The sequence below is a fragment of the Rhinopithecus roxellana genome, chromosome 1 (genome assembly GCF_007565055.1).
Source record: "Rhinopithecus roxellana isolate Shanxi Qingling chromosome 1, ASM756505v1, whole genome shotgun sequence".
Lineage (NCBI taxonomy): Eukaryota > Metazoa > Chordata > Mammalia > Primates > Cercopithecidae > Rhinopithecus > Rhinopithecus roxellana.
The window spans coordinates 198481159-198507194 of NC_044549.1; the positions used below are offsets into that span (position 1 = coordinate 198481159).

General features: G+C 46.0%; 1 protein-coding gene across 1 annotated transcript in view; it reads left to right on the forward strand.

The window, feature by feature from the left end:
• Positions 1-2565: 2565 nt before the first annotated feature.
• Positions 2566-26036, forward strand: part of TGM4 (transglutaminase 4) — a 40204-nt gene continuing 16733 nt past the window's right edge. The window contains exons 1-6 of the mRNA XM_010374381.2: positions 2566-2647; positions 13608-13781; positions 16174-16280; positions 19100-19229; positions 22413-22531; positions 25102-25209. Coding sequence (XP_010372683.1) covers positions 2629-2647; positions 13608-13781; positions 16174-16280; positions 19100-19229; positions 22413-22531; positions 25102-25209 — 657 coding nt within the window. The 5' untranslated portion in view covers positions 2566-2628. The remainder of the gene's footprint in view (positions 2648-13607; positions 13782-16173; positions 16281-19099; positions 19230-22412; positions 22532-25101; positions 25210-26036) is intronic.

Genomic DNA, 26036 nt, shown 5'->3' on the forward strand with positions numbered 1-26036 from the left:
TATTTAGAGGCTTTTTCCCTTTAAATAGTGAATTTATTCTTAAATAGGTAATTCATGCACATGGTGCTAAATTCTGATGATGCAAAAGGAAATACAGAGAAAGCAAGCATCCTTCTCCCACTCCTGCGCCTATAATTCTGATGATGCAAAAGGAAATACAGAGAAAGCAAGCATCCTTCTCCCACTCCTGCGCCTATAATTCTGATGATGCAAAAGGAAATACAGAGAAAGCAAGCATCCTTCTCCCACTCCTGCGCCTATAATTCTGATGATGCAAAAGGAAATACAGAGAAAGCAAGCATCCTTCTCCCACTCCTGCGCCTATAATTCTGATGATGCAAAAGGAAATACAGAGAAAGCAAGCATCCTTCTTCCACTCCTGCGCCTATAATCATGGGGCCTAGGGCTTCTCTGCAGACAGAGACCAGCCAAGGCTTTTCATAAATGCCATATGCACTTCAGGGCTTGGTTTATTCTATTATATCTAGGGATGTGGCGCTGAGATGCTTGCCTGCAGAACAGCAAAAACCTCTGACTTCATTATTGTTATTCAAAGTAACCAGGGTCGTTGCTCTCTGGTTTGCCTTAAAGCCAGCAAAGGCAATTGCCCATCTCCTGGGCTTTTGGTCTGGAAGAGACCATTGGCATCATTATTCAGTCCCCTCACTCTTCAGGTAAGGAGCTAATGAAGACAACATTCCCATTGACACACAGCAAGTTACTGTGGTGTTGGGGTTTCAATGTCAGGAGTCCCCTCTCTTCCTCTGGCATTTCTGCTACTATGCCAGGCTGGCTCCTTTCAGTAGACATAGCATCATTAAAAAATACCACAAGTGCCCCTGTGGAGAGCAGAGGAGATAGCCATTAAAATTAGAAAAGCTTATGCTCTTTGGCCTAACATATCTACTTCAAGGCATTCAATTCTTCCTATAGATACACTCACAGGACAGTAAAATGATCTCTGTCCAATCTTATTCTTTGCAACACTGATTGTAATAGGGAAATATTGGAAGCAAACCAGATGCCTATGGATGGGAGGTAAGTTACATAAATTAGGGACCATCCACACAAACAGAATATGTGCAGCTGTGAAAAGACTGGGCCACCATTCCATGTGCAATAGGAACAGTCCCATCTTGCCAGGTATGGTGGCTTACACCTGTACTTTGGGAGGTGAAGGTGGGCGGATCCCTTGAGCCTAGGTGTTCCAGACCAGCCTGAGCAACGCAGTGATATGCTCTCATTTGTGTAAATAAAATAATACATCATTTGCTTTGCGGATGACGCCGTCGCCGCCGGGAGCCCTGTAATATCAGCCATGGTCATCCCCACCGTGTTCTTCAACATCGCCATCGACGACAAGCCCTTAGGCCATGTCTCCTTCGAGCTGTTTGCAGACAAGATTCCAAAGACAGCAGAAAACTTTTGTGCTCTGAGCACTGGAGAGAAAGGATTTGGTTATAACAGTTCCTGCTTTCACAGAATTATTCCAGGGTTTATGTGTCAGGGTGGTGACTTCACACGCCATAATGGCACTGGTAGCAAGTTCATCTACGGGGAGAAATTTGATGATGAGAACTTCATCCTAAAGCATACAGGTTCTGGCGCGTTGTCCATAGCAAATGCCGGACCCAACACAAATGGTTCCCAGTTTTTAATCTGCACTGCCAAGATTGGGTGGTTGGATGGCAAGCTTGTGGTCTTTGGCATGGTGAAGGCATGAATATTGTGGAGGCCATGGAACGCTTTGGGTCCAGGAGTGATAAGACCGGCCAGAAGATCACCATTGCTGACTGTGGACAGCTCTAATAAGTTTGACCTGTGTTTTATCTTAATCACTAGACCGTTCCTTCTATAGCTCAGGAGAGCACCCTCCACCCCATTTGCTCGCAGAATCCTCGAATCTTTGTGCTCTCGCTGCAGTTCCCTTTGGGTTCCATGTTTTCCTTGTTCCCTTCCATGCCTAGCTGGATTGCAGGGTTAAGTTTATGATTATGAAATAAAAACTAAATAACAAAATAATAATAATAGTACATTATTTGCTTCTCAGTGCATACAACATCTCTGGAAAGATCTTAAAGAAACTGGTAGTAGGATGCATCAAGGTGGCCAGGGGGCATTTTTTCAATTTTGAACCATGTGGATGCGTTATATATTCAAATTGTAAAACAAAAACTCACAAGCATCTCTTACTTTTTCAACTTGAGGAAAAGAGAAGAAGAAGAAAGACATAAAGTCAGTGAAGATTAGCCTGGGTTCCTAGACTTGATCTTGATAGTAACCAAAATGTCAGGCCACATGTAGTGTAGGTCATAGGGTCCTGGCTTTTGGTTACCCATTGTTAGGCTCATATAACAGACAAGGAGGTGCCATTCTCCATTGTCTGTCCCTTTTACATCAGCTCATCTTGGCTCCTGATTTCCTAGGTCTGATATGGAAGGTTCCGGGATTTTATTATTTCTAATCAACATCCCCTTCCCAAACCCCGCCCCTTGGCAGCCACAGCAGAGTCACATCTAGCCCAGGATCACATAAAAAGGGCTGTTTCCTCCCCTGAGGACCAACTGTGTGGAAGCACCAGGCATCAGAGATAGTCCTCCCTGGCATTGCAGGAGAGAATCTGAAGGGATGATGGACGCGTCAAAAGGTGAGTGGGTGAAATCTCCATGGAGCCCCACATGCCCCTGCAGCCAGCTGGCCCTAAACCGCTCTCTTGCCTCTGCCGGGTGCTTGGGGCCATTGCCCTCTCACCCTAACTTGTGGCCCTTGTGCTGCTTGCTCTCTGTCTCATCCCTTTTTAAAAAAACAAAACAAAAAAACAAACTTTTCATTTAGGCATAATTTCAGATTTACAAAAAGATTGCAAAAATAAAAAGAATATCCATACATTCTTTATCCAGATTTCCTAAATGATTACCGCATTTGCTTTATCCTTCTCGATCAATGGACAGATAGATGATATAGACAGACAGATAGATAGACAAATATATATTTTTTGAACTCTTGACAGTAAGTTGCAGATATTACATTATTAAATACTTTGGTGTGTATTTCCTAAAAACAAGGACATTCTCTTATGTAACCAACACAATTATGAAGACCAGGACACGAACACCATTTCAATACTGTTATCCAACCCACAGATTTTATGCAGATTTCACCAATTGTCCCAATAATGTCATTTATAGCAGAAGAAAATCCTAAGTCAGGCTTTGCATTCTGTTGTAGTGCCTCTTCAGTCTCCTTTGTCTGGAACAGTTCATCTGTCATTCTTGGAATTTTGTGACTTCAACACTTTTGAGGAGTACAGACCAGTTATTTTGTAGAGTGTCTCTCAATGCGTCCTGTCCTTTCTCAAGGTCACCTGATGGATTTCCCTACTGCAGAGGGTCTGTCTGCTCCTCTCAGCAGTGTCACTGCTTCTCAGAGTGGGGAATAGCAGAGGGGGGTCATGTGCCAAGCTCTGTGTGCCATGAGGATGCAGCCGCCTACCACCACCAAGAGCAGGCACCAGAGCCCTCACTTTTACTTCAGGGAGTCTGGGTGCTGCTAGGGAACAACACGGCTGGGTTTGAACCCCTCTGCGGACTCCCCAGTCCCCAAGCCCTCCGTGACCTCCCAGCAGGGTCTGCTCAGCAGCCTCCTCTGTTGCTTGAAAAGCTGCTTGATAGCCAAGGAATGGCTGCTTTGAAACTCTGCAAAGGGACTAAGCCAGACCCTCCTAGTTTCCAGCTTCTCCTTTTTTGTAGGTTGACATTTCTAAAGAAATCAGACTCTTCTTTTTAGTCCCAAGGCCGCAGAGTTTTGAGTTCCTCCTTAGACGGCTGACGCCTCAGCTAGACTCAGCCTTGAAGGGTAAAGAGTCCTTGGGACTGAGAAAGGGTGGTGTGGTGTGATGGGAAGCACCTCCTGATAGGAGAGATGATTCATGCACTAAATAGCCCTGTGGCTTTGGACAAGTCACATCAATCCTGGGAAAGTACTATGTAAATTACTGAGGACCACCTGAAGGAAAGGTAGTAGTATCGCCTGACCCATGCTGTCATTCTCAAGAGAGGCGACCTGCTCACTGGGGAGGTTTGACGACTTGCCTGAGGTCCCAGCCATGGGTGGCAGAGCTGGGACGCAAACCCGGTGTGTGTTCATTTCATGCTGCATGACTCTGCCTCCCTGCTGGGCACAATTTGACTTTACTCTCAAGATCTGAATCACCAAAGACTCATCTCATGGCCACCAGTGTTGGGGTGTTGGTGGGGGAAGCTGACGCTTCCTGAGGTGTCCTTTCTGATGGGCTTGTGCAAGTAACCATCACATGCTACCTTACAACATTAGCGAGTTGTGATGATTTCACAGTGTTTTCATGAATATTATTTCATTTTTTCTTCCAACCACTCCGGGAGGTCAGGACATCCAAATAGGGACCTGGAAAATGGTGGTATGTGTGGGATAAAGATAGGATTTCATATAAGTGGAGGAAATGATAAATTGTACAATTTGTGGTATTAGGACAACTGGTTAGTATTTAGAGAAAAACAAAGCCAGATCTCTATCTCATGGCTTATACTGCAACAAATCCCAGAAAGGTCAAAGATGAAACTGTAAAGGCATTAGAAGAAAATGAAGGCAATATGAAAAATAATCTCGGACTGGAGAAGGTGTTACAAAGGAAAATAGAACACCTAGAAACATAAAGGAAAAGAAAGGTCAAACTGACTGCAGAAAAATTAAAAATACATGTGAGACAAAACCTCCAGAGTCAGAAGGTAATGGAACTGTGAAGGGTACTTTCAACACATATGAGAAGCAAATGCTATTCTGTAGTATAAAAAGAGCTCTCAGCTCTATAAGAAAATGACCAACATCCCAAAATATACGTGGACAAAGAGCAATATTAGGTAGTTCAAAGAAAAGGAAATATAAATTGTAATATATGAAAACATGCTCAACCTCACTTGTAACGAGGGTGGTCATGAAACAAAACTGAAACAGCAGGCCAGGTGCAGTGGTTCATTCCTATAATCCCCAATTTGGGAGGCTGAGATGGGAGGATTGCTTGAGTGCAGAAGTTCAAGACCAGCCTGGGAAACATAATGAGACCCTGTCTCCACAAAACAATTTAAAAATTAGCCGTAGCCGGGCACGGTGGCTCATGCCTGTAATCCCAACACTTTGGGAGGCCAAGCCGGGCAGATCACTTGAGATCAGAAGTAAGGGACAAGCCTGGCCATCACGGTGAAACCCCGTCTCTACTAAAAAATACAAAAATAAGCCAGGCGTGGTGGCACACACTGGTAATCCCAGCTACTTGGGAGACTGAGGCATGAGAATCGCTTGAACCTGGGAGGCAGAGGCTGCAGTGAGCCGAGACTGCACTCCAGTCTGGGCAATAGAGGGAGACTTTGTCTCAAAAATAAATAAATTAATAAAAATAAAAATTAGCCAGGCATGTGGTGCACATGGGTAGTTCCAGCTACTCAGGTTCAAGGCTACAGTGAGCCATGATTGCACCACTGCACTTCAGCCTGGGTGACAGGCCAAGACTCTGTCTCTTAAAAAAAAAAAAGAGAAAGAAAGAAAGAAAAAGTTGTATAAAAGCAAAACAGCAATGAGATTTCATTTTTTCATTTATCGGATTAGCCAAGATTAAAAGTTTAATAGAAAATAGCTTTAAAAAGGCATCGTCCCATCTTTTTGTAGGAGTGTCACTGGTGCAGTCACTAGAAGGCTCTCTGGCAACATTTACTGAAATTAAAGATGCCCATATCCTGTGACACAGCAATTCTGCTTTGGAAGATTTCTCTTACAAATATTGTCACACATGAGTGCAAAGATACATGTACAAGGAAGTACATTGTAGCATATAAGATTTTAAATGATCTACATGTTCATCCAGAGGGATAATAGCTGCTAAAAAAAAAAAAAAAAAAAAAAAAAACAAGGTTGAGACCAGCTTGGGCAACACAGGGAGACCCCATCTTCACAAAAAAATGAAAAACTTAGCTGGGCATGGTGATGCATGCCTGTAGTGCCAGCTACTCAGGAGGCTGAGGTGAGAGGATTGCTTCAGCCCGGGAGGTGGAGGCTGCAGTGAGCTGTGATCACACCATTGCACTTCAGCCTGGGAAACAGAATAAGATTCTGTCTCAAAAAAAAAAAAAATTAAAATAGTAACAAGATCTAATTGGGTGGTTAGGAGATGAATTTCAAGATATGTGTGAGAGAGAGAAGTGGGGGGAGAAACACAGAGAGAGACAGAAGAAATGTGCAGAATAGTATATTGAGAAAGCTCCTGTTTCTGTAACTAAAGTATTGGTTTATGGCAGAGAAAACTGGAAAGATACTTAGATACTTTATAGTGATTTTCTCTGAAGAAAAGAACTGGGAGTCTGGGATAGGAGAGAAACAATTTTTGTAATGGGCATTTATTACTTTTTATTTATTTTTATTTTATTATTATTATTATTATCATTATTATTTTTGAGACAAGGTCTCACTCTGTTGCCCAGGCTGGAGCCCAGTGACACAATCTTGGCTCACCGCAGCCTCCGGTTCCCAGGTTCACGCTATTCTCCTACCTCAGCTTCCTGAGTAGCTAGGATTACAGGCATGCGCCACATTACTCAGTTAATTTTTTATTTTTAATAGAGATGGGGTTTCACTATGTTGGCTAGGCTGGTCATGAACTGGCCTCAAGTGATCCATCTGCCTTGGCCTCCCAAAATGCTGGGATTACAGGCGTGAGTCACTGTGCCTGGCCTCCTCTTTATCCTATTTGTGATTCTTTATGATTCCTAAATAAGAGGATTCATGTCTCTCATCCGTTTTGGAAAGTTCTCAATCATCACCGCTTCGCTGCTGCTCCCCATTCTTGATTCTCTCCTTTCAGAACAACTATAGTATATAGTTTAGACCTTTCCATCCAAGACTCCACATCTCTAAACTGCTTTTCATATTTACTTCGATTAATATTTCTCTAGGTTGTATTATAGGGATTTGTTTCCAGTCTATTTTCTAGTTCACTGATTCTCTTTCAGTTATGTCTATTTGCTATTTAACCTGTGAGTTTTTTTCATTTCGAGAACCATATTTTCATTTTTAGAAGTTATGTTTTAAAAAATTTATCTGGTCATTCTTAATAGTGGCTTATTCCTTTCTCATCATTTTGACTTCTTCTCTTATGTCCCTAGCCATTTTTGACTTGGCTATTTTATGGTCTCTTTCTCTCTCTCTCTCTTTCCATATATATATATAATTTTTTTTGAGATGGAGTTTCACTCTTGTTGCCCAGGCTGGAGTGCAATGGTGTGATCTTAGCTCACTGCAACCTCTGCCTCCTGGGTTCAAGCAATTCTCCTGCCTCAGCCTCTCGAGTAGCTGGGATTACAGGTGTGCACCACCAAGTCTGGCTAATTTTTTTTTTTTTTTTGATACGGAGTTTCGCTCTGCTGCCCAGGGTGGAGTGCAGTGGTGCAATCTCGGCTCACTGCAAGCTCTGCCTCCTAGGTTCACGCCATTCTCCCGCCTCAGCCTCCCAAGTAGCTGGGACTACAGGCGCCCGCCACCACGCCCGGCTAATTTTTATTTTGTATTTGTAGTAGAGACAGGATTTCACCGTGTTGGTCAGGCTGGCCTCAAATTCCTGACCTCAGGTGATCTGCCCACCTCGGCCTCCCAAAGTGCTGGGATTACAGGCATGAGCCACTGTGCCTGGCCCTATGTTTTTTAAATATTTTATTTATTATTATTATTATTTTTTTTTTTTTTTTTTTTTTTTTTTTTTTTTAGACGGAGTCTTGCTCTGCCGCCCAGGCTGGAGTGCAGTGGCCGGCTCTCAGCTCACTGCAAGCTCCGCCTCCCGGGTTCACGCCATTCTCCTGTCTCAGCCTCCCGAGTAGCTGGGACTACAGGCGCCCGCCTCGTCGCCCGGCTAGTTTTTTGTATTTTTTAGTAGAGACGGGGTTTCACCGTATTAGCCAGGATGGTCTCGATCTCCTGACCTCATGATCCGCCCGTCTCGGCCTCCCAAAGTGCTGGGATTACAGGCTTGAGCCACCGCGCCCGGCCTTATTTATTATTTTTTGAAATAAAGTCTCACTCTGTCACCCAGGCTGTAGTGTAGTGTTGTGAACATGGCTTACTGCAGCCTTGACTTCTCAGGCCCAAGTGATACTCTTGCCTCAGCTTCCCAAGTAGCTGAGACTGCATGTGCACATCACAATTCTTGGTTAATTAAAATTTTTTTGTTAAAGACAGGGTTTCTCTATGTTGCCCAGGCTGATCTTGAACTCCTGGGCTCAAGGGATCCTCCTGCCTCAGCTTCCCAAAGTGCTGGGATCATAGGCATGAGCCACTGTGCCTGGTCCATAGTCTATATACATTATTTTATAGTCTGTATATTATCTGATTTCTTGGACGAATACTTGTGTGGTTTCTGCTGAAATAGTGTATTTTCTGTTTTAAAATTTGGGGCTGTAAGCTCATCTTGAGTGTGACTTTGTGGAAATTCCATAAAACTTTGATGGAGAATGGATCACTCCAAAGATTGGCATTTATCCCCTAAACCAGTGACAACTGTGACTAGGAGCCAGTTTGTGCCTATGAGCCAAGGACAACTGTTTATTTTACTTTCTCAGTTTGGGGGAATCCCAGACCTCTACAGAAAGAGGTGATGTTTGAAATTTTTCATCACTGGTATGCATTCTGCAGGGGCTGTGCTCCCACAAGCAGTCTGGGAGACTCTCCAAGAGTACCTGCTGGCAGGTGGCAGTAGCCTCAGGCAGCAATGTGGACACCGGGGTGGGGGTGGTGGGGGATGTGATTTATTGTGGCAAAAGGTACAAAGAAAAATCAGCAAAGGGAAAAGGCTGCTGGGGTGAGGTTCTGGGGGAACTAGGCAGGTGCTTCCAAGAGTCCTCTCCAGTGGAGTCACACAGGATGTGTTTAATTCCTTTAGCAATTAGTTGTGACATGTTTTTTCTCTGTGTGTCTCATTCAACAATCATAACTTTATTTATTTTTTTGTTTTTAGTAATCTCTTATTCTTACCCAGACCTTTCATCTGGAATGGTTGTTTGCAAGAGGGACAAAAGCATTTTTTACAGAAAAATATTTAAATACAATGTAACCAGAATAACACATCATATTCTGGAGCTGGTCAGGACAAAATCCTGAATTTTCGAAAATTTTCAAAATGGTAGGTCGGGTGTGGTGGCTCATGTCTGTAATTCCAACATTTTTGGAGGCTGAGGCAGGAGGATCACTTGAATTCAGGAGTTTGAGACCAGCCTGGGCAACACAATAAGACTTTATCACCACAAAAAATAAAAAAGCCAGGTGTGGTGGTGCACACCTGTAGTCCCAGCTACTCTGGAGGCTGAAGTGGGAGGATCCCTTGAGCTCAGGAGGTCGTGGCTGCAGTGAGCCATGTTCACACTACTGCACTCCAGCCTGGGTGACAGAGCAAGGCCCTGTCTCAAAAAAAAAAAAAAAGAAAATTCAAAGTAAGCTTAAATAATCTCTATTTTTTGTCCTGATCATTCATTCATTGAGCAGCCTAGAAAAGGTCAGTTCCTTTCTGGGGAAAGCTGCATTTAATAATCAAACTGCCTTACCAGGAGGAAGGAGAAGGAAATTGTATTAGTTTATTTTCTGTTGCTTATAAAAGAATACCTGAAACTCAGGTAATTTATAAAGAAAAGAAATTCATTTCTTCCAGTTACAGAGGCGGAGACTCCAAGGTCGAGGAACTGCATCTGGTGAGGGCCTTCTTGCTATCTTGGACTTCCTGTGGAGTCCCAAGGTGGTGCCGGGCATCACATGGTGAGGAACTGAGCGTGATAGCTCAGGTATCTCTTCCTCTTCTTCTAAAGTCACCAAGGTCCTCTTAAGTGCGTTTTTTCTTGTCATTTTAAGAGTCCCACTTGACCCACTCAAAAATATACATACAGGCTGGAAAATCATAAGCTTCTAAGGCTGACAATTTCACAAGAGCTCATTAGCAACTAATGCTAATTTTAGTTTAAAAGCAACTTTGCTTTTTAAAACTCCAAAAGTATATCTCCATCTGGAGATTGCCTGTCTTTTATGTTGTCTCCTTTTTTCCAGAGGCTTCATGGCAAAAGTTATAGCAAAAATTATCCATTGCAGAGACTTTTGTTTTTTAATACTCAAAGAATTTAAATTTCAACCCGCACACTGGTGGCAAAAAACAGGGACCTTGTATTCCACTGACACTTTTTCTTTGCAGGTTTCTCTGGTCATCTTGCATTTATGACACTGAAAGCATTAAACTGCTATATCAGTTTTCACCATCCATCCAAGTGCAGTAACTACAAAATAAAAATACAAAGGCTTTTTTTTTTTTTTCTTTTTTTTAGAGTTGGGGTCTCACTTTATTGCCCAGGCTGGAGTGTTGTGGCTATTCACAGCTGCAGTCATAGCTCACTGCAGCCTTGAACTCCTGGGCTCAAGTGATTCTCCCACCTCAGTCTCCCAAGTAACCGGGATTACAGGTATGTGACTCCAAAGGCATTTTTTTTAAGACAGCCCCAGTAGTTCCAGGATGCCTCCAGCCTCCCAGATCTACCTTTAAGCAGTGGTCAGGTCACAGAGCAGTGCCCAGGAGAGGGTGAGGGAGGAGGCTCCAGTACTGCACATCTATTATGTGCTGTATGTTGGTTTCTTAGGGCATTCATAACAAATGACCACAAATGGGGTTGCTTAAAACAACAGCAATTTATTATTCTCTAGTTCTGGAAGATAGACATCCAAAATCAAAATGTCAGCAGGGTCCTGCTCCTGCAGAAGCCTCCAGTGGAGAATCTTTCCTTGTCTTTCCTGGTTTCTGGTGGCTCCAGGTGTTCTGTGGCTTGCAGCTGTGTAACTCCAGTCTCTGCCTCCATCTTCACATGACCCTCCCCTTGCCTCTCCATGTCTCTTATAAGGACACTTGTTATTGGATTTAGGGCCTACCTGGATAATCCGGGATAATATAATCACAAGATCCTTAATCACATCTGAAAGTCCCCTATTTCTATAAGGTCACATTCACAGGCTCCAGGTGGAGATATCAAGCCACTATATGACCATCTGCCTAACATTAATGATGGCCTGCATTTTATTAAGTGCCTACTGTGTGCCAGGCACTCAATGTGCACATTAGCCACCGAGGGAGGGTGTGTGTTTACCATTCTAGGGAGATAAGGTCTTAAGAAGCTTCCACAGAGATGACTGCATTTAGGATTTGGATTTCTTAACTGCTCTTTCCTGCTTCCTGGTACCAAAACCTATACCTTTACCCCTTGGGAACCCAGGTCACCCACCTGCCCAGTCCATGGGGGAGCAGGAATAAATCAGAACATGGGCGGAACTGTTAAAGCCCTTTTCCAGCTGTGATTGCTTTGCGGTTGGCTCTGGGTCCCACAGCAGGAGCTCTGCTGTCCAGGGAAATGAAGAAGCCTTTCAGGACTGCAGCTCCTGACAGCATGCTGTGGTTTGAATATGTCTCCCAAAAAAATTCAGGGGTTACGAATGTGGTAGTTCTAAGAGGTGGGGCCTTTAAGAGGTGATTAGGTGATGAGGGCTCCTTCCCTGTGAATAAGATGAGGTGCCCCTATAAAGGGACCTGAAGGAGGGAGTTGGTCCTCTCTCGCCCTCTGCCTTCTGCTATGTTACAATGCAGCAAGAGGCCCTCACCAGATGCTGGTGCCTTGATCTTGGACTTCTTAGCCTCCAGAACTATGATAAATAAATTTCTATTCTTTCTAAATGACCCAGTCTCAGGTATTCCATCACAGCAGCACAAATGAGCTAAGATGCTCCAGCTAGCCATGGGCCCACCCCAAGGTTTCAGCCCAAGAAGGGGAGGCACCTGGGAAGGTAGGTCTGTCTGCCAGGTGGGCCTCCCTGCTGGAGGGAGCAGGTTCCCACGCCCTGGGAACAGTGCAGCAGTGCAGAGGGAAGGCCACTTGCTGGGGGCTTGCCTTCCTGGAGAACACTTGTCCAGGCCCCAATCCCAAAGCCACTCCAGCAAGAATGAGCTGTGCTGTCTACAAACACATCACTGGCCACATCCCCAAGGTCGCCCTCTGATGTGGGCGTGACCACTCCACCTATTTCGTAGTCACAAAAGTCCACGTTTCCATGGCTGGCCTCCATGATCTCTGCATAGGATGGGTTTCCTCTGTGGGTGAGCCCTCGGGAGCAGGGGAAGGTCCCTGCATCTCACCTCACTTTACCTCACAGGCCACAGTGGGGCTTCCTAATCTAGGGGTTCTCAATATGTGCCTCCCTGGGCCAGCAGCATTAGCGTCATCAAGGAAGCTGCTGGAGTGAAGTGGCAGATTCTCAGCCACACCCCAGATGTGCTGAATCAGAAACTCAGGGTGGGCCCGGCAGTCTGTGTTTTACCATGCCCTCTGCACACTGGAATTGCCTGGAAAGCTTTGAAAACACAGAGGCTCAGCCCCACTCAGATCAATTTTATTAGAATCACTGGGGGAGAACATAAGTAGTTTTACAACCCCCAGGTGGTTTCAGGGTGCAGCCAAAACACATTTCCCTTCATGACTCATGAGCCTGGGAATAGTTTGAATTTTAGATAAAGAGGAGGGGTTTGGGTCCCAAGCTGAGGTAATACAAATGTCATTATAACAGACACATGGTAAGAAATACATGTGTTACAGAAAAGAGTGTATGTGGAGATTATTTCTTTTACTGAGTGTACTTTTCACTTGAGCATTGAAGAAGAAAATTCCCTGTTTTTTTTTTTTTTTTTTTTTTTTGGAGGGGGCAGGGGGATGAAGTCTCACTCTGTCACCCAGTCTGGAGTGCAGTGGTTCGATCTTGGCTCCTGATCTCAGGTGATGCGCCCCCTCAGCCTCCCAAAGTGCTGGGATTACAGACGTGAGCCACTGCGCCCGGCCTTACAAATCCCATTTATAATGCGAGGAGTCTTGGCCTCAGATCATGGGAGCTCCTTGGTGCTTCTCCCTCAATTTGGATAAAAGGCTTCACGCCAGCCACTTTGCACCCCACCCTTCTCTTCAGGATGTGAGCTCTCACCTCGGGATGGTGTCTGACTGGAAGCTGACGGGAGTTTGGGCTGAACAGGAAGGGGAGCAAGCCCAGGGCTCATCTGTTCCCTCCTCAGTTTGCCTGCTCCCCTCTTTCCCTTCAGCTTTTGCGTTGATTAATGGAGAACACCCTGGCACCAGCTTTGTTCCTGAGGCCATGTCTACAGAGAGGGGGAGTTGGGGTGGGACCCTTGCCTAACAGCCACTCACAGACTCACCCTGAGTCTCAGTTTCCTCACTTGTAAGATGGGCGTGCACCTACCTATTTTGCAGGGTTACATGACTGAGCACTTTAGTCCACTGCTCTCGGCTCAGCCCCATGTAATCCCACAAGGTAGGTACATGCACACCCATCTTATAGGTGAGGAAACTGAGTCTCAGACAGATTCATAGCCAGCCAGAGGTGGAGCAGGGATGCTCAACTCTAAAGCCCAGCTCTACCTCAATGCACTGTCAGATTTTGAACCGAGAAAGAGGTGATCAAGGAATAAACATCCTCTGTGCTCTCTTTCCCCACATGCTGTGTCCTGACAGAGCTGCAAGTTCTCCTCGTTGACTTCTTGAAGCAGGAGAACGCCGTTTCTCACCACACGTGGGAGTTCCAAACGAGCAGTCCTGTGTTCCGGCGAGGGCAGGTGTTTCACCTGCGGCTAGTGCTGAACCAGCCCCTACAATCCTACCATGAACTGAAACTGGAATTCAGCACAGGTGAAGCCTCGGGGCCCTGCTCATGGGGCTTGGGGGAGGGACCACGAGGGTCCCTGGATGCTGGAGTGGCCCTGTCTGGTCAGTCTGAGCCAGGAGTGCCTTCCCCTCTCTGATCCCCAGTTTCTCCATCTGTAAAGTGGGAATAATAGCAGGTGTGATGAGAATAGAATGGGAAGCTCAGTCAGGACCCGGCACATGGTGAGTCTCTGATTCCTTGGCTAAGCAGGGGAGGGGGCCAGAGCAGAGAGAGGAGGTGACTCAGCGGGCATCTGCCGCAGTGGGGTCTGGAACATTTTGTAGAGATGAATCATAGGACTGAGGTGTGCTGATGCCATAACTGGGTGAGCTGGAGGTAAGCCAGTAATAATGATTAAAATATCACATTTTGGCTGCAAAGATAACAGGAAATGGCTCATGCATTTGTTATAGTTAGTAAATATATGTGCCTAAGTACAATTAGGGGAACAGAGAAAATGTATTAGATTTTGTGACAGGTGGTGGGATAATGGAGGGGAGGTCTTCTTTAATGTTGTTTTTAAGTTTTTTTTTTTTTTTTTTTGAATAGCTCAGTAGCTCAGTCTTTACTTGTTTTTTTTTTTTGTTTGTTTTTGTTTTTGTTTTTGTTTTTGTTATACTTTAGGTTCTAGGGTACATGTGCACAATGTGCAGGTTTGTTACATATGTATACATGTGCCATGATGGTGTGCTGCACCCACTAACTCATCATTTACCTAATGTTTTTAAGTTATAAAAATAGATCAAGTAAGACAGGCATGGCAGCTAATGCCTGTAATCCCAGTATTTTGGGAGGCCGAGGCGGGCAGATCACCTGAGATCAGGAGTTTGAGACCAGCCTGGCCAACATGATGAAACCCCATCTCTGCTAAAAATACAAAACTTAGTTGGGCATAGTGGCAGGTGCCTGTAATCCCAGCTATTCAGGAGGCTGAGGTAGGAGAATTGCTTGAACCTGGGAGACAGAGGTTGCAGAGAGGTGAGATAGTGTCATTGCACTTCATCCTGGCGACAAGAGTGAAACTCCGTCTCAAAAAAAAATTAGATCAAGTAGATCTACTTTACAAGAGGGCATACAATAGCACTTCCTGGGAGAGCACTCCTTTTGCTCCTTCTCAGAGTGAACAACAGGCTTAGGGTCTCCTCCAACATGCTGGTGGAGATCAGTCAGAATAGCCGCCATTCCCTTCATCCAAGATGAAATAAGCATCTACTGTGTGCCGTGCCATGAGCTACCTGCTCAACGTGTGGACTGGGACCGTGCTGTCGCTGACTTTGTGACTTTATAGTATCCCTGGGTCCATGTGCATTCCCTCACCCAAAATTTCCTGAGCACTTGCCACATGCCAGGTGTTGCACTGAGCACTCTCCATGTGTGGTGTAGTGCGACTCACTCACTCAACAGGTTTTTGTTGAGTACCTACTTGGTGCCAGGCAACCCAGAGGTAAAGCAGTCCCTGCCTCCTAGACTTGACCATACTAGCAGAGAGAGCAGTAAACAAAACTGCAAGATAATTTCAGACAGGGCCAAATATGATGAAGAAACCAAAAACAAGAGGCTCCTCCAGCAAGACAGAAAGCAGCAGGTCAGGGCGGGGATGACTGTCGGGGTTGGAAGGGCTTCCCTGGGAAGTGAGCCTGCTGAGACCCACGTCCCACCATGTGAGGAGCGGAGAGCAGGGTGTTCCCAACCATGAGCACAGCAAGTGCCAGGGCCCCAAGGAGGCAACACTTGTGTCATGTGCTCTTTGTCATGAGCTAACTCTCTGGGGACCACAAACCCAGTCATGACAGGGAGGAAAGTGGGGAGTTGGGGAGAAGCATCACTGAGGGCCACCTGTGGGCTATGGAAAGAGGTTGGATTTGATTCTAGTAGTCCCTGGAGCTCATGACATAACCTGATCGACCTTTCAAAGAAGATCCTGCAATAGTATGCAGGGTAGGGGTGGTATCTGCCTCCTCCAGACGAGAAGAGTGAAGGTTAAGCAGTTCCCCTGCGTTACGCGGAGTGGACAAGCGTGTGGGTCTGTGGCATGAGCTGGCAGGGTTAAACAAATGGTAACTGGAGTGAGCACGTGACAGAGGCAGGAGCTCTAGGGAGACCTGGATCTGATGGGTAAAAAGGGAGGACGTGGAGAGGAGGCAGGAAGCTCATCTAAATTGAGCAGAAAACTAAAACTGGACATGTGCGGCAGAGGGAGGCCCCTGCAGAATTAGAGGGACTGGAGCCAGGGGACAAATGAGTCTGGAAAGGAGGGGTGGGGGCTCCGTGAGTGGGCAGTAGGTACGCCCGAACTAGGGGAGATTGTCTTGGGGAACTAGGGGAGATTGTGACCCATGGCTGGGCTAATGTTTTTTTACCTTTGGGTGTCTCCAGGGCCAAATCCTAGCATCGCCAAACACACCCTGGTGGTGCTCGACCCGAGGACGCCCTCAGACCACTACAACTGGCAGGCAACCCTTCAAAATGAGTCTGGCAAAGAGGTGAGTACCCACCGGGCTGGCGGGCGGGCTGGCTGGCTTCTGGCGGATTCCTCCTAATGTGAGCAGCCCCTATCCCCTTCCTCACCTGTCAGCTGGCAATGTGGTTTAAAGCCATCCACAGCAGAGCATGATAGGGGGGCCATGGCTCCAAACGTCTCTTTCGCCACTCAGCCTCCTCCAAGCACACAGTACCTCTGTGGCCAAACCTCCTACATGTCACCCTTCCCCTTTTCATTTCAAAGGGAACAATATTCACTGGAGGACACGAGCGGAGAGAAGTACGCAAAAATAACCTATGGTTCCACCAGTTAAATTACCCATCCTTCCTTCCAGGCTTTTTCTATGTCATGGTCAAATACACAGTGGGAGTCCATCTCATGCTTCACTCATTTGACAAGACCTAATGGATGTTTTCCACAGTGGCTCCTGCCCAAGTGTGTGGCTTACGGTGGCTGGTTTTCCACCCTTTTGGGGAGCACTGGGCGTTCACAGTTGTCTCCAGTCTTCCAGTGTTGTAAAGAACCATCTCTCAGGCAGATCTTTGAACTAGCTTATGGATATTTCCTTAGGCTAAATCCCTAGAAGTTTAATGGTAGGCTAATGCCATGATTTTAAAATGGCAATTACATTGGGTTTTTGTAGAAGCAGAATCTGCTGGTGGAAATGAGATGAATGGGCCAGTTGCTGCTGGAATCCTCCCTAGTGCCCCGGGCTCTTCCTTCTTCTCCCTCCCATCCAGATCCCAGACTCTCAACCTCAATTTTGCATTTGAGTGTTTTTCAGGGTATCATGAAAATCTCTCCCAAGGTGGGCATGGGGTGTAGGCAGGAGCTGCGTTTCTTTACTCAAAAAGTGTTATTTTTAAAGTTTTGTTTTTTAAATTGACATATAACACACATAAAGGACACAAATCTTAATGGTTTGCACAGTGAATTTTTACATATGAATACAGCTGTGGGACCACCAGCCAGATCAAGGTGGAGGCCATTTCCTGCACCCTGGAAGGCTGGTTCTCCTGGGTTCCATTGTAATGAACAGTGAGGGCACAACTTCTTCCCCCTTGCCACAACAGGGGTGTGGGGAGTTAGCCTCGTGGATTCTGAAGTTGTAGCACACTGAGTTTGATCCCAGCTCCACCTCTTGGGCAACCTCTGTGAACCTCAGTTTCCCCACCAGCAAAATAATGGCAATTAAACATTTGTATATATTAGCTCATTTAATTTTCACAATGCTCCCACAAAGAAGGGGGCCTGTTATCATTCCAAATTTTTAAACAAGAAAACTGAGGCACAGGAGAGGTTAAGTAACTAGCCAAGGTCATACAGCCAGTAAGAGGTAGAGCTGGCCAGCCTGGGCAACATAGGGCTACCCCATCTCTACTTAAAAAAAAAAAAAAAAATTAGCCAGGAGTGGTGGCAGGCACCTGTAGCTCCAGCTAGTTGGGAGGCTTAGGTGGGAGAATCACTTGGCCCCAGGAGTTCAATGCTGCAATGGCACTCAAGGCTACTTCTGCCATCACCAGCACCGGCTTCTCTCCAGAGGGTGCTGGACATCTTCTTGCAGCCTCAAATGTGGCACATTCTATGTCAACCCTTTTCCACACCTGCCCTTTCTCCTGGGGCCTTCCTGAAATCAAAAGCCATCAGGTGCCCATGCTAGAAGCCAATTGCACTCCAGCCTGGGTGACAGAGAAAGACTCTGTCTCCCCAAAAAATGGGGGAGAGTAGAGCTGGGATTTGAACTGAGAGCCTATTGCTCCTATGAGTTATAATAATAAGCATCTCATGGGAGGATCTTGGACCACAAATGCAAGTGTTTTGTGACAAGGATGAGAATTATTATTCTTGGTACCATTGTGGCTACAGCAATATTGATGTATACTAATTATCTCTCCAGCTATTATTTATCCTAAAAGACTGGATAGAAGCCTGGACGCCCTTGGACCAATGGCCCTCTGGGACTCTGGCTGCCTGTATTCCAAGAGAAATGTGTGTGGGTTTTTTTTTTTTTTTTTTTTTGCTGCAAAAGACAGTTGACATTTAACCTTTCCCCTGGAGTTCCAGGCACTGGGCTAGGCACGTGTATTAGTTCATTCTTGTCCTACTCTACTACTCTAAAGAATACCTGAGACTGGGTAATTTATAAAGGAAAGAAGTTTAATTGACTCACAGTTCCACATGGCTGGGGAGGCCTCAGAAAACTTACAATCATGGCAGAAGGGGAAGCAGGCACATTTTACGTGGTAGCAGGTGAAAGAGAGCGAGAAAGAGCAGGGGAAACTGCCTTATAAAACCATCAGATCTTACGAGAACTCACTGACTATCACGAGAACAGCAGAGGGGAAACTGCCCCCGTGATTCAATCACCTCCCACCAGGTCCCTCACTCAACATGTGGGGATTATGGGGATTACAATTCAAGACGAGATTCAAGTGGGGACACAGAGCCAACCATGTCAGCACCTTAAGTGTGTTTTATCCACAGCATCTTCCCAACAACCTGGAGGTGGTATCACCTCCAGGCTGTGGTGAAGGGAGTGGTGAAGGGAGTGAATCTCAGGGAGGTGAAAATGCCCAGTCTGTCTAGGGCTCTTGCAAGACGTGCCAAAACTTCATGCTGTATGAGGCTGCTTTTCTGTTTCATGCACCCTGCCCTTGCAGGGACGCTCCTGGCTGTCCAGGGTCCTGACCATTCTTTGTCTCCGGGCTGGTTCCAGATGGGATGAGTTGTTAGGACTGATGGATTCTTCTGGGAAGCATTTGTAGGATTTGGGATCTGGCCAGAGGGGGTGATGTCCACCTTATCTTGTGGTTTGCTCAGGTCACAGTGGCTGTCACCAGCACCCCCAATGCCATCCTGGGCAAGTACCAACTACATGTGAAAACTGGAAAACACATCCTTAAGTCTGAAGAAAACATCCTATACCTTCTCTTCAACCCATGGTGTAAAGGTACTGTGAATCTCAGGTCTGCTGGGGCGTGGCAGGTGCCCCTGGCAAAACCTGCTATGTGCAATGCATAGTCTAGGAGCTTTTGTTTGCTCTCAAGGTACTTGCAAACTAATTAAAGGGATGTGACCCAGGAACAGATCGCGGACACCATTGGAGCGTTTTCTTTGTGACCAGGCCCCTTAGAATGGAGGTCCTTATTCCCCATTTCCACTTCTCCCCAGTGCCTTGCCCTGCCCCAGCTGGCTTCTGCCTTCACCACTGTACAGAGGCTGCCTTGGTGGGGCTAGGGAGGGGCCACCAAGGACTTCTTTCTTGCCAACTCCAGGTCAGGACCTGAACTGTGGTTGGTTCCTCCTTTCTACTCCCTTAGTTCTGTTCTCTTCTCTCCACTCCCTTATGTACCCACCTCATTTTTTCCTGTGGCTACACTGGAGCCTTTATTTTATTTTATTTTATTTTATTTTATTTTTTTTTTTTTTTTTTTTTTTTTTTTTTTTGAGACGGAGTCTTGCTCTGCCACCAAGGCTGGAGTGCAGTGGCCGGCTCTCAGCTCACTGCAAGCTCCGCCTCCCGGGTTCACGCCATTCTCCTGTCTCAGCCTCCCGAGTAGTTGGGACTACAGGCGCCCGCCTCGTCGCCCGGCTAGTTTTTTGTATTTTTTAGTAGAGACGGGGTTTCACCGTGTTAGCCGGGATGGTCTCGATCTCCTGACCTCGTGATCCGCCCGTCTCGGCCTCCCAAAGTGCTGGGATTACAGGCTTGAGCCACCGCGCCCGGCGGAGCCTTTATGTAAATGGCACTCGAGACTACTTCTGCCATTGCCAGCACTGGCTTCTCTCCAGAGGGTGCTGGACATCTTCTTGCAGCCTCAAATGTGGCACATTCTATGTCAACCCTTTCCACACCTGCCCTCCCTCCTGGGGCCTTTTTGAAATCAAAAGCCATCAGGCGCCCATGCTAGAAGCCAAGGAGCTCTTTTTTTAACCTTTGTATTTGGAAATGATTTTGAGCTCACAGAAAAGTGGCAAAAATGATGTAATGAACAACCTATACCCTTTATCCAGGTGCACCTGTTGTTAACATTTTTCTCCATTTGCTTAATCATTTTCCCTCCCTCCCTCCTCTACACACACACACATGCTTTTTATTTTTGAACCATTTGAGAGTAAGTTACATATAAGTTGGTTCTTTACAACCCCTAAACCCTTTAATGTGCATTCCCTAAGAACAGGGATGTTCTCTCATATAACCACAGTACAGTTATCAACTTCAGTAAATTAAGTGTTAGCAACCAGGCGTGGTGGCTCATGCCTGTAATCTCAGCACTTTGGGAGGCTAAGGTGGGCAGATCATGAGGTCGGGAGATCGAGACCATCCTGGCTAACACGGTGAAACCCCGTCTCTACTAAAAATAGAAAAAAAAAATTAGCCGGGCGTGGTGGCAGGAACCTGTATTCTCAGCTACTCAGGAGGCTGAGGCAGGAGAATGGCGTGAACCCGGGAGGCAGAACTTGCAGTGAACCGAGATTGTGCCACTGCACTCCAGCCTGGGTGACAGAGCGAGACTCTCTCTCATAAAAGGAAGAAAAAAAAAAAAGGCTGGGCGCGGTGGCTCACGCCTGTAATCCCAGCACTTTGGGAGGCCAAGGTGGGCGGATCACAGGGTCAGGAGATCAAGACCATCCTGGCTAACATGGTGAAACCCTGTTTCTACTAAAAACACAAAAAATTAGCTGGGCATGGTGGCGCATGCCTGTAATCCCTGCTGCTTGGGAGGCTGAGGCAGGAGAATCACTTGAACCCAGGAGGTGGAGGTTATAGTGAGCTGAGATCACGCCATTACACTCCAGCCTGGGAGACAGAGCAAGACTGTCTCAAATAAATAAATTAATTATTTCAAAAAAAAATAAGCATTAGCATAACACTTTCATCCACTATCTATATAACAGTTTGGTCACTTTAAAAAAAAAAATTTTTTTTTTTTTGAGACAGAATTTCGCTCTTGTCACCCAGGCTGGAGTGCAATGGCACGATCTTGGCTCGCTGCAGCCTCTGCCTACTGGGTTCAAGCAATTCTTCTGCCTCAGCCTCCCAAGTAGCTGGGATTACAGGCACACGTCACCACACCCAGCTAATTTTTGTATTTTTAGTAGAGCCAGGGTTTTGCCATGTTGGCCAGGCTGGTCTTGAACTCCTGACCTCAGGTGATCCACCCACCTTGGCCTCCCAAAGTGCTGGGATTATAGGCATGAGGCACCACACCCAGCCAGTCACTTGATTTTATCATGTTCTTTGTAACATTGTTTTCTCTCCAGTACAAGATCCAGTCTAGAGTCACATTTTACATACAGTTAAGTTTCTTTACCTCCTTTAATCTGGAACAATTTCTTAGTCTTTCTTTGTCTTTTTTGACATATTTTTGAGGACTAGAAGTCCCCCTTTTTAACAGATCATTCGTCATTTGGGTCTGATGATTCATCATCTTTAGATTCAGGTTACGCAGTCCTTGCTGGATATTATGTAAATGACATGTCCTTCTTGGAAAATCTTATCTGGAGGCACACAATGTCTGCCTGCCCCTCATTGGGAATGTTAAATGTGATCATTTGGTCAAGGTGTTGTCCAGTTTTTCTGCTATATAATTACTATCTTTTTCTTTGTAATGAGTAGTCTATGTGGACACATTTAAGACCGTCCAAACATCCTGATCCTTATCAAAATTCTCCACCCCTAGATTTAGCATCCACTGATGGCTCTTGCTTCAACCATTCTTCACTGTGATGGTTGCACAGTGATTTTCCAAGGCCAGCTCTCTACCATGTTTACCTGCTAGCCCCTGGCATTTGCTGTAGGCAGAGCCCTCCCTTCACCCCCATCTACCTCTCTCTCTCTACCATCTGTATGGACTCATGGACTCTCTTACTTTTCAGTGGTTTATGATTCATCCTTTTCTTAACTCATGCTTAAATTGCTCCAGATTTTCCCAGGGGAAGCCCCCTACAGCTGGCTCAGGAAGTTCTTTTGGATACTTTCCATCTTGCTCACCTCCCTCCTCCAACATTGGGTGTTCCAAGCTCCTCACAAAGACCTTAAAGCTCCCTCAGCACAGACAGTCCCCCGTGGCAAGCCTGCCCCTGTCCCAGGGCAGACTGTAACCTCTGTGGATGTGTGGTCTTGCTTCAGAGGACACGGTTTTCATGCCTGACGAGGACGAGCGCAAAGAATACATCCTCAATGACACAGGCTGCCATTACGTGGGGGTTGCCAGAAGTATCAAATACAAACCCTGGAACTTCGGTCAGGTAATGATTTGTCATCCTGTGACTGGACCAGGCCCCATCTCTTAGACCACCCTTTTAGTTGGGTAGTAGCCAGTAAAGGTTCTGGAGAAAGGGTTGTGAACCGCAGGTCAAACGCCAGCCTCATACGTGTGAAACTTGGCCAGAGAGGGGTGACCTGCCTAGGCTGCACAGATGGGGTTGAGTCTTTGGCAGAAGCCCTCCCACGAGGACCACCCATGGCCTTTCTCACCCACCCCACGGCTCTCTCCCACCCCCCACAGCTCTCTCCCAACCCCCACGGCTCTCTCCCACACACCACCCCTGCCACACGGCTCTCTCCCACCCCCTGCCTCCCAGTGTATTTACCAAAGAACCAAGCACTGTTACAAGGAAGCCCTATTACAATTAGAATGTAGGTGTTGACAAAGAGCTTCTAAACGCGAGGAAGAGTTTTGCAGAGACTTATGTGGAGGCCTCTGCTGAGTGGAGGGCTAATGCCTTCGTGCAGCCATGAGGCAGGAGAAGCTGGGGTGTGAGGACGTCAGACACCAGATACTTCCCACCTCCCCCCCACCCAGATTTGGCAACAACAAGCTCCTGGGAAATGCCAGGCATTTCACAGCTGCCTGAGTTTCCCCTCTTCCCCTGGGTCTGGACACCTAGGACAGGAGGGCTGGCGAGGCTCATGCTGTGTGCTCTGTGCAAGGTGCGCCCTGCGTGCCCTCTCCACCCTCACTCATTCCTAGAAGGCCCTCAACATCCTATCCTTACACATGAGGACCAGAGGGAAATGAAATGGGAGGGAGTAGCTGGCAAGGAAACAAACGAACCGCAGAAGGGATAGGGGGTTTTCACTCTTAGAAAATCAAGGGGTGGGCGGGGCGTGGTGGCTCACACCTATAATCCCTGCACTTTGGGAGGCCGAAGTAGGCAGATCATGAGGTCCAGAGATCAAGACCATCCTGGTTAACACGGTGAAACCCCGTCTCTGCTAAAAATACAAAAAATTAGCCTGGCGTCGTGGCATGTACCTGTAATCCCAGCTACTTGAGAGGCTGAGGCAGGAGAATCACTTGAACCCAGGAGACGGAGGTTGCAGAGAGCTGAGATCACACCATTGTACTCCAGCCTGGGTGACAGAGTGAGACTCCATCTCAAACAAGCAAACAAAAAAGAAAAATAGAAAATCAAGGGGTGATTTTAAGAAGCCCGAAGAGTGACTGGGTATGGAGGCTCGCATCTGTAATCTCAGCACTTTGGGAGGCCAAGGTGGGAGGCTGGCTTGAGGCCAGGAGTTCTAGGCCAGCATGGGCAACATAGGGATACCTGGTCTCTACAAAAAATAAACAAAGTAGCTGGGCATGGTGCTGCATGCCTATAGTCCCAGGCAGAGCTGCGGGGAGGGGGACTGCAGTTGGAGAGGGAGGTGGGTGGATCACTTGAGTCCAGAAGGCTAAGTCTTCAGTGAGTGGTGATTGTGCCACTGTACGTAGCGTGGGCAACAGAGCAAGACCCTCTCTCAAAAAAATAAAAAACAAAATAAAAATAGAAAGAACCTCAAAGAATTGTAACCACAAAACTCCCCCAGACTCCTTCTGGAACATAAACATTATGGTCTATTCCTTTTATTTTGGTAGTTTTTCCCCTCAGGTTACAAAAGTAACATATGTACTTCAACTCTGTAAATATACAGATATTTACAGATAATCACAGATATTGAATCATCCAGTTTAGATGGTAGATTTTATGGGATATAAATGATATCTTGATAAAGTGGCTTACAGTAAACAGAATTTCAAAAGTAATGTGCTTATCACAAAAGACTTAGGAAATACAGAAATGTGGAAAGAAAATAAAATTATTCATAACCTCCTCCCTCAGTGATAATGACTTAACGTTTTAGTGTATTTTATTCTTTTATCTATTACTAAGGTTTACATAGTTGTAATGCTATTTGTGCACAACTTCGTAGCCTGTTTCATTATTTATTTATTTTTATTATTATTAGTTTTTTGAGACAGAGTTTTGCTCTTGTTGCCCAGGCTGGAGTGCAATGGCGCTATCTTGGCTCACTGCAACCTCCGCCTCATGGGTTCAAGCGATTCTCCTGCCTCAGCTTCCTGAGTAACTGGGACTACAGGCATGTACCACCATGCCCGGCTAATTTTGTATTTTTAGTAGAGACAGAATTTCTCCATGTTGGTCAGGCTGGTCTTGAGCTCCCGACCTCAGGTGATCCACCTGCATCAGCCTCCCAAAGTGTTGGGATTACAGGCGTGAGCCACCATGCTCGGCCTGTTTCATTTATTTAACTTGATTACAAAGGAATTTCCCCCATGGTATTAAAAACTTGTACTTCCTTTTAGTGGCTGCATGCTATAGCTCTATAAACTTACTTAACTATTGCCCTGTGGCAGGACATTTAAATGGTTTCTAATTTTCAATGCTGTGGTGGACTTTTTTATGAGACTGTAGGCAGGGGAGATGGGTTACGCTACATGGTGGCTGTGACGTGCAAATTAGGTGGTATGTGTTAAGTTTCTGACACAGGGCAAAGTCTTAACTGCCTCTTTTTTCATTTCCCAAAATAGTTTGAGAAAAATGTCCTGGACTGCTGCATTTCCCTGCTGACTGAGAGCTCCCTCAAGCCCACAGATAGGAGGGATCCTGTGCTGGTGTGCAGGGCCATGTCTGCTATGGTAGGTGTGGAAAGCCTGGGCTGATGCTGTCCTGTACTTGCCAATTGCTCAGCTGTTTTCTGTTTTTCCTGGGCTAGACTGGAAGCTCTTTGAAGTACACCACAGTCCTATGGCCAATCAACTGTTCAAAACTATTAAGAAATAGACATTGCTGAAATCTGTTCTGAGTGCAGGTTTTCAAGTCAGACCGGAGTCTGAACCCCAGCCCTGCCACTTATGGGCCGATCTTAGGTGTAAATGGCTTCACCTGTCTGAGCCTCAGTTTCCCCATCTGCAAAATGATATTAATACAGAAGGTTCTCTTTCTACCTGCAAGCTGGGCTCCAGTTGGGTGAGCAAACTGGTCCAGTTCACTTGGGACTTTTCTGGCTTTAGCACTGAGAATACTGTGTTCCAGGAAACCTCTCAGCCCCGGGCAAGCAGGATGGTTGGTCACTCTATTCTGCCTGGCCTCTTGGAAGTCAGTTTGTTCAGAGTAGCAGTTCTCAAATATTTTGGTCTCAAGACCCCTTTGCACTTTTAAAAATTGTTGAGGACTCCAAATAAGTTGTGTTTATATGCTTTATATTTACCAATATTTACTTTATTAGAAATTAAAACTGAAAAGTTTAAACTATTTATTCTAAAAGAATAATTCCATTACAAGTTAACATTAATAATGTATTTTTACTTATAAAAACCTATGTTTTTCAAAGCATAAAATATGTAGTGAGAAGAGTGGCATCGTTTTCCATTTTTGCAAATCTCTTTAATGTCTGGCTTGCTAAAAGTCCGCTGGAATTTCGTATCTGCTTCTGCGTTCGTTGTTTCAGTTGGAATATATGAAC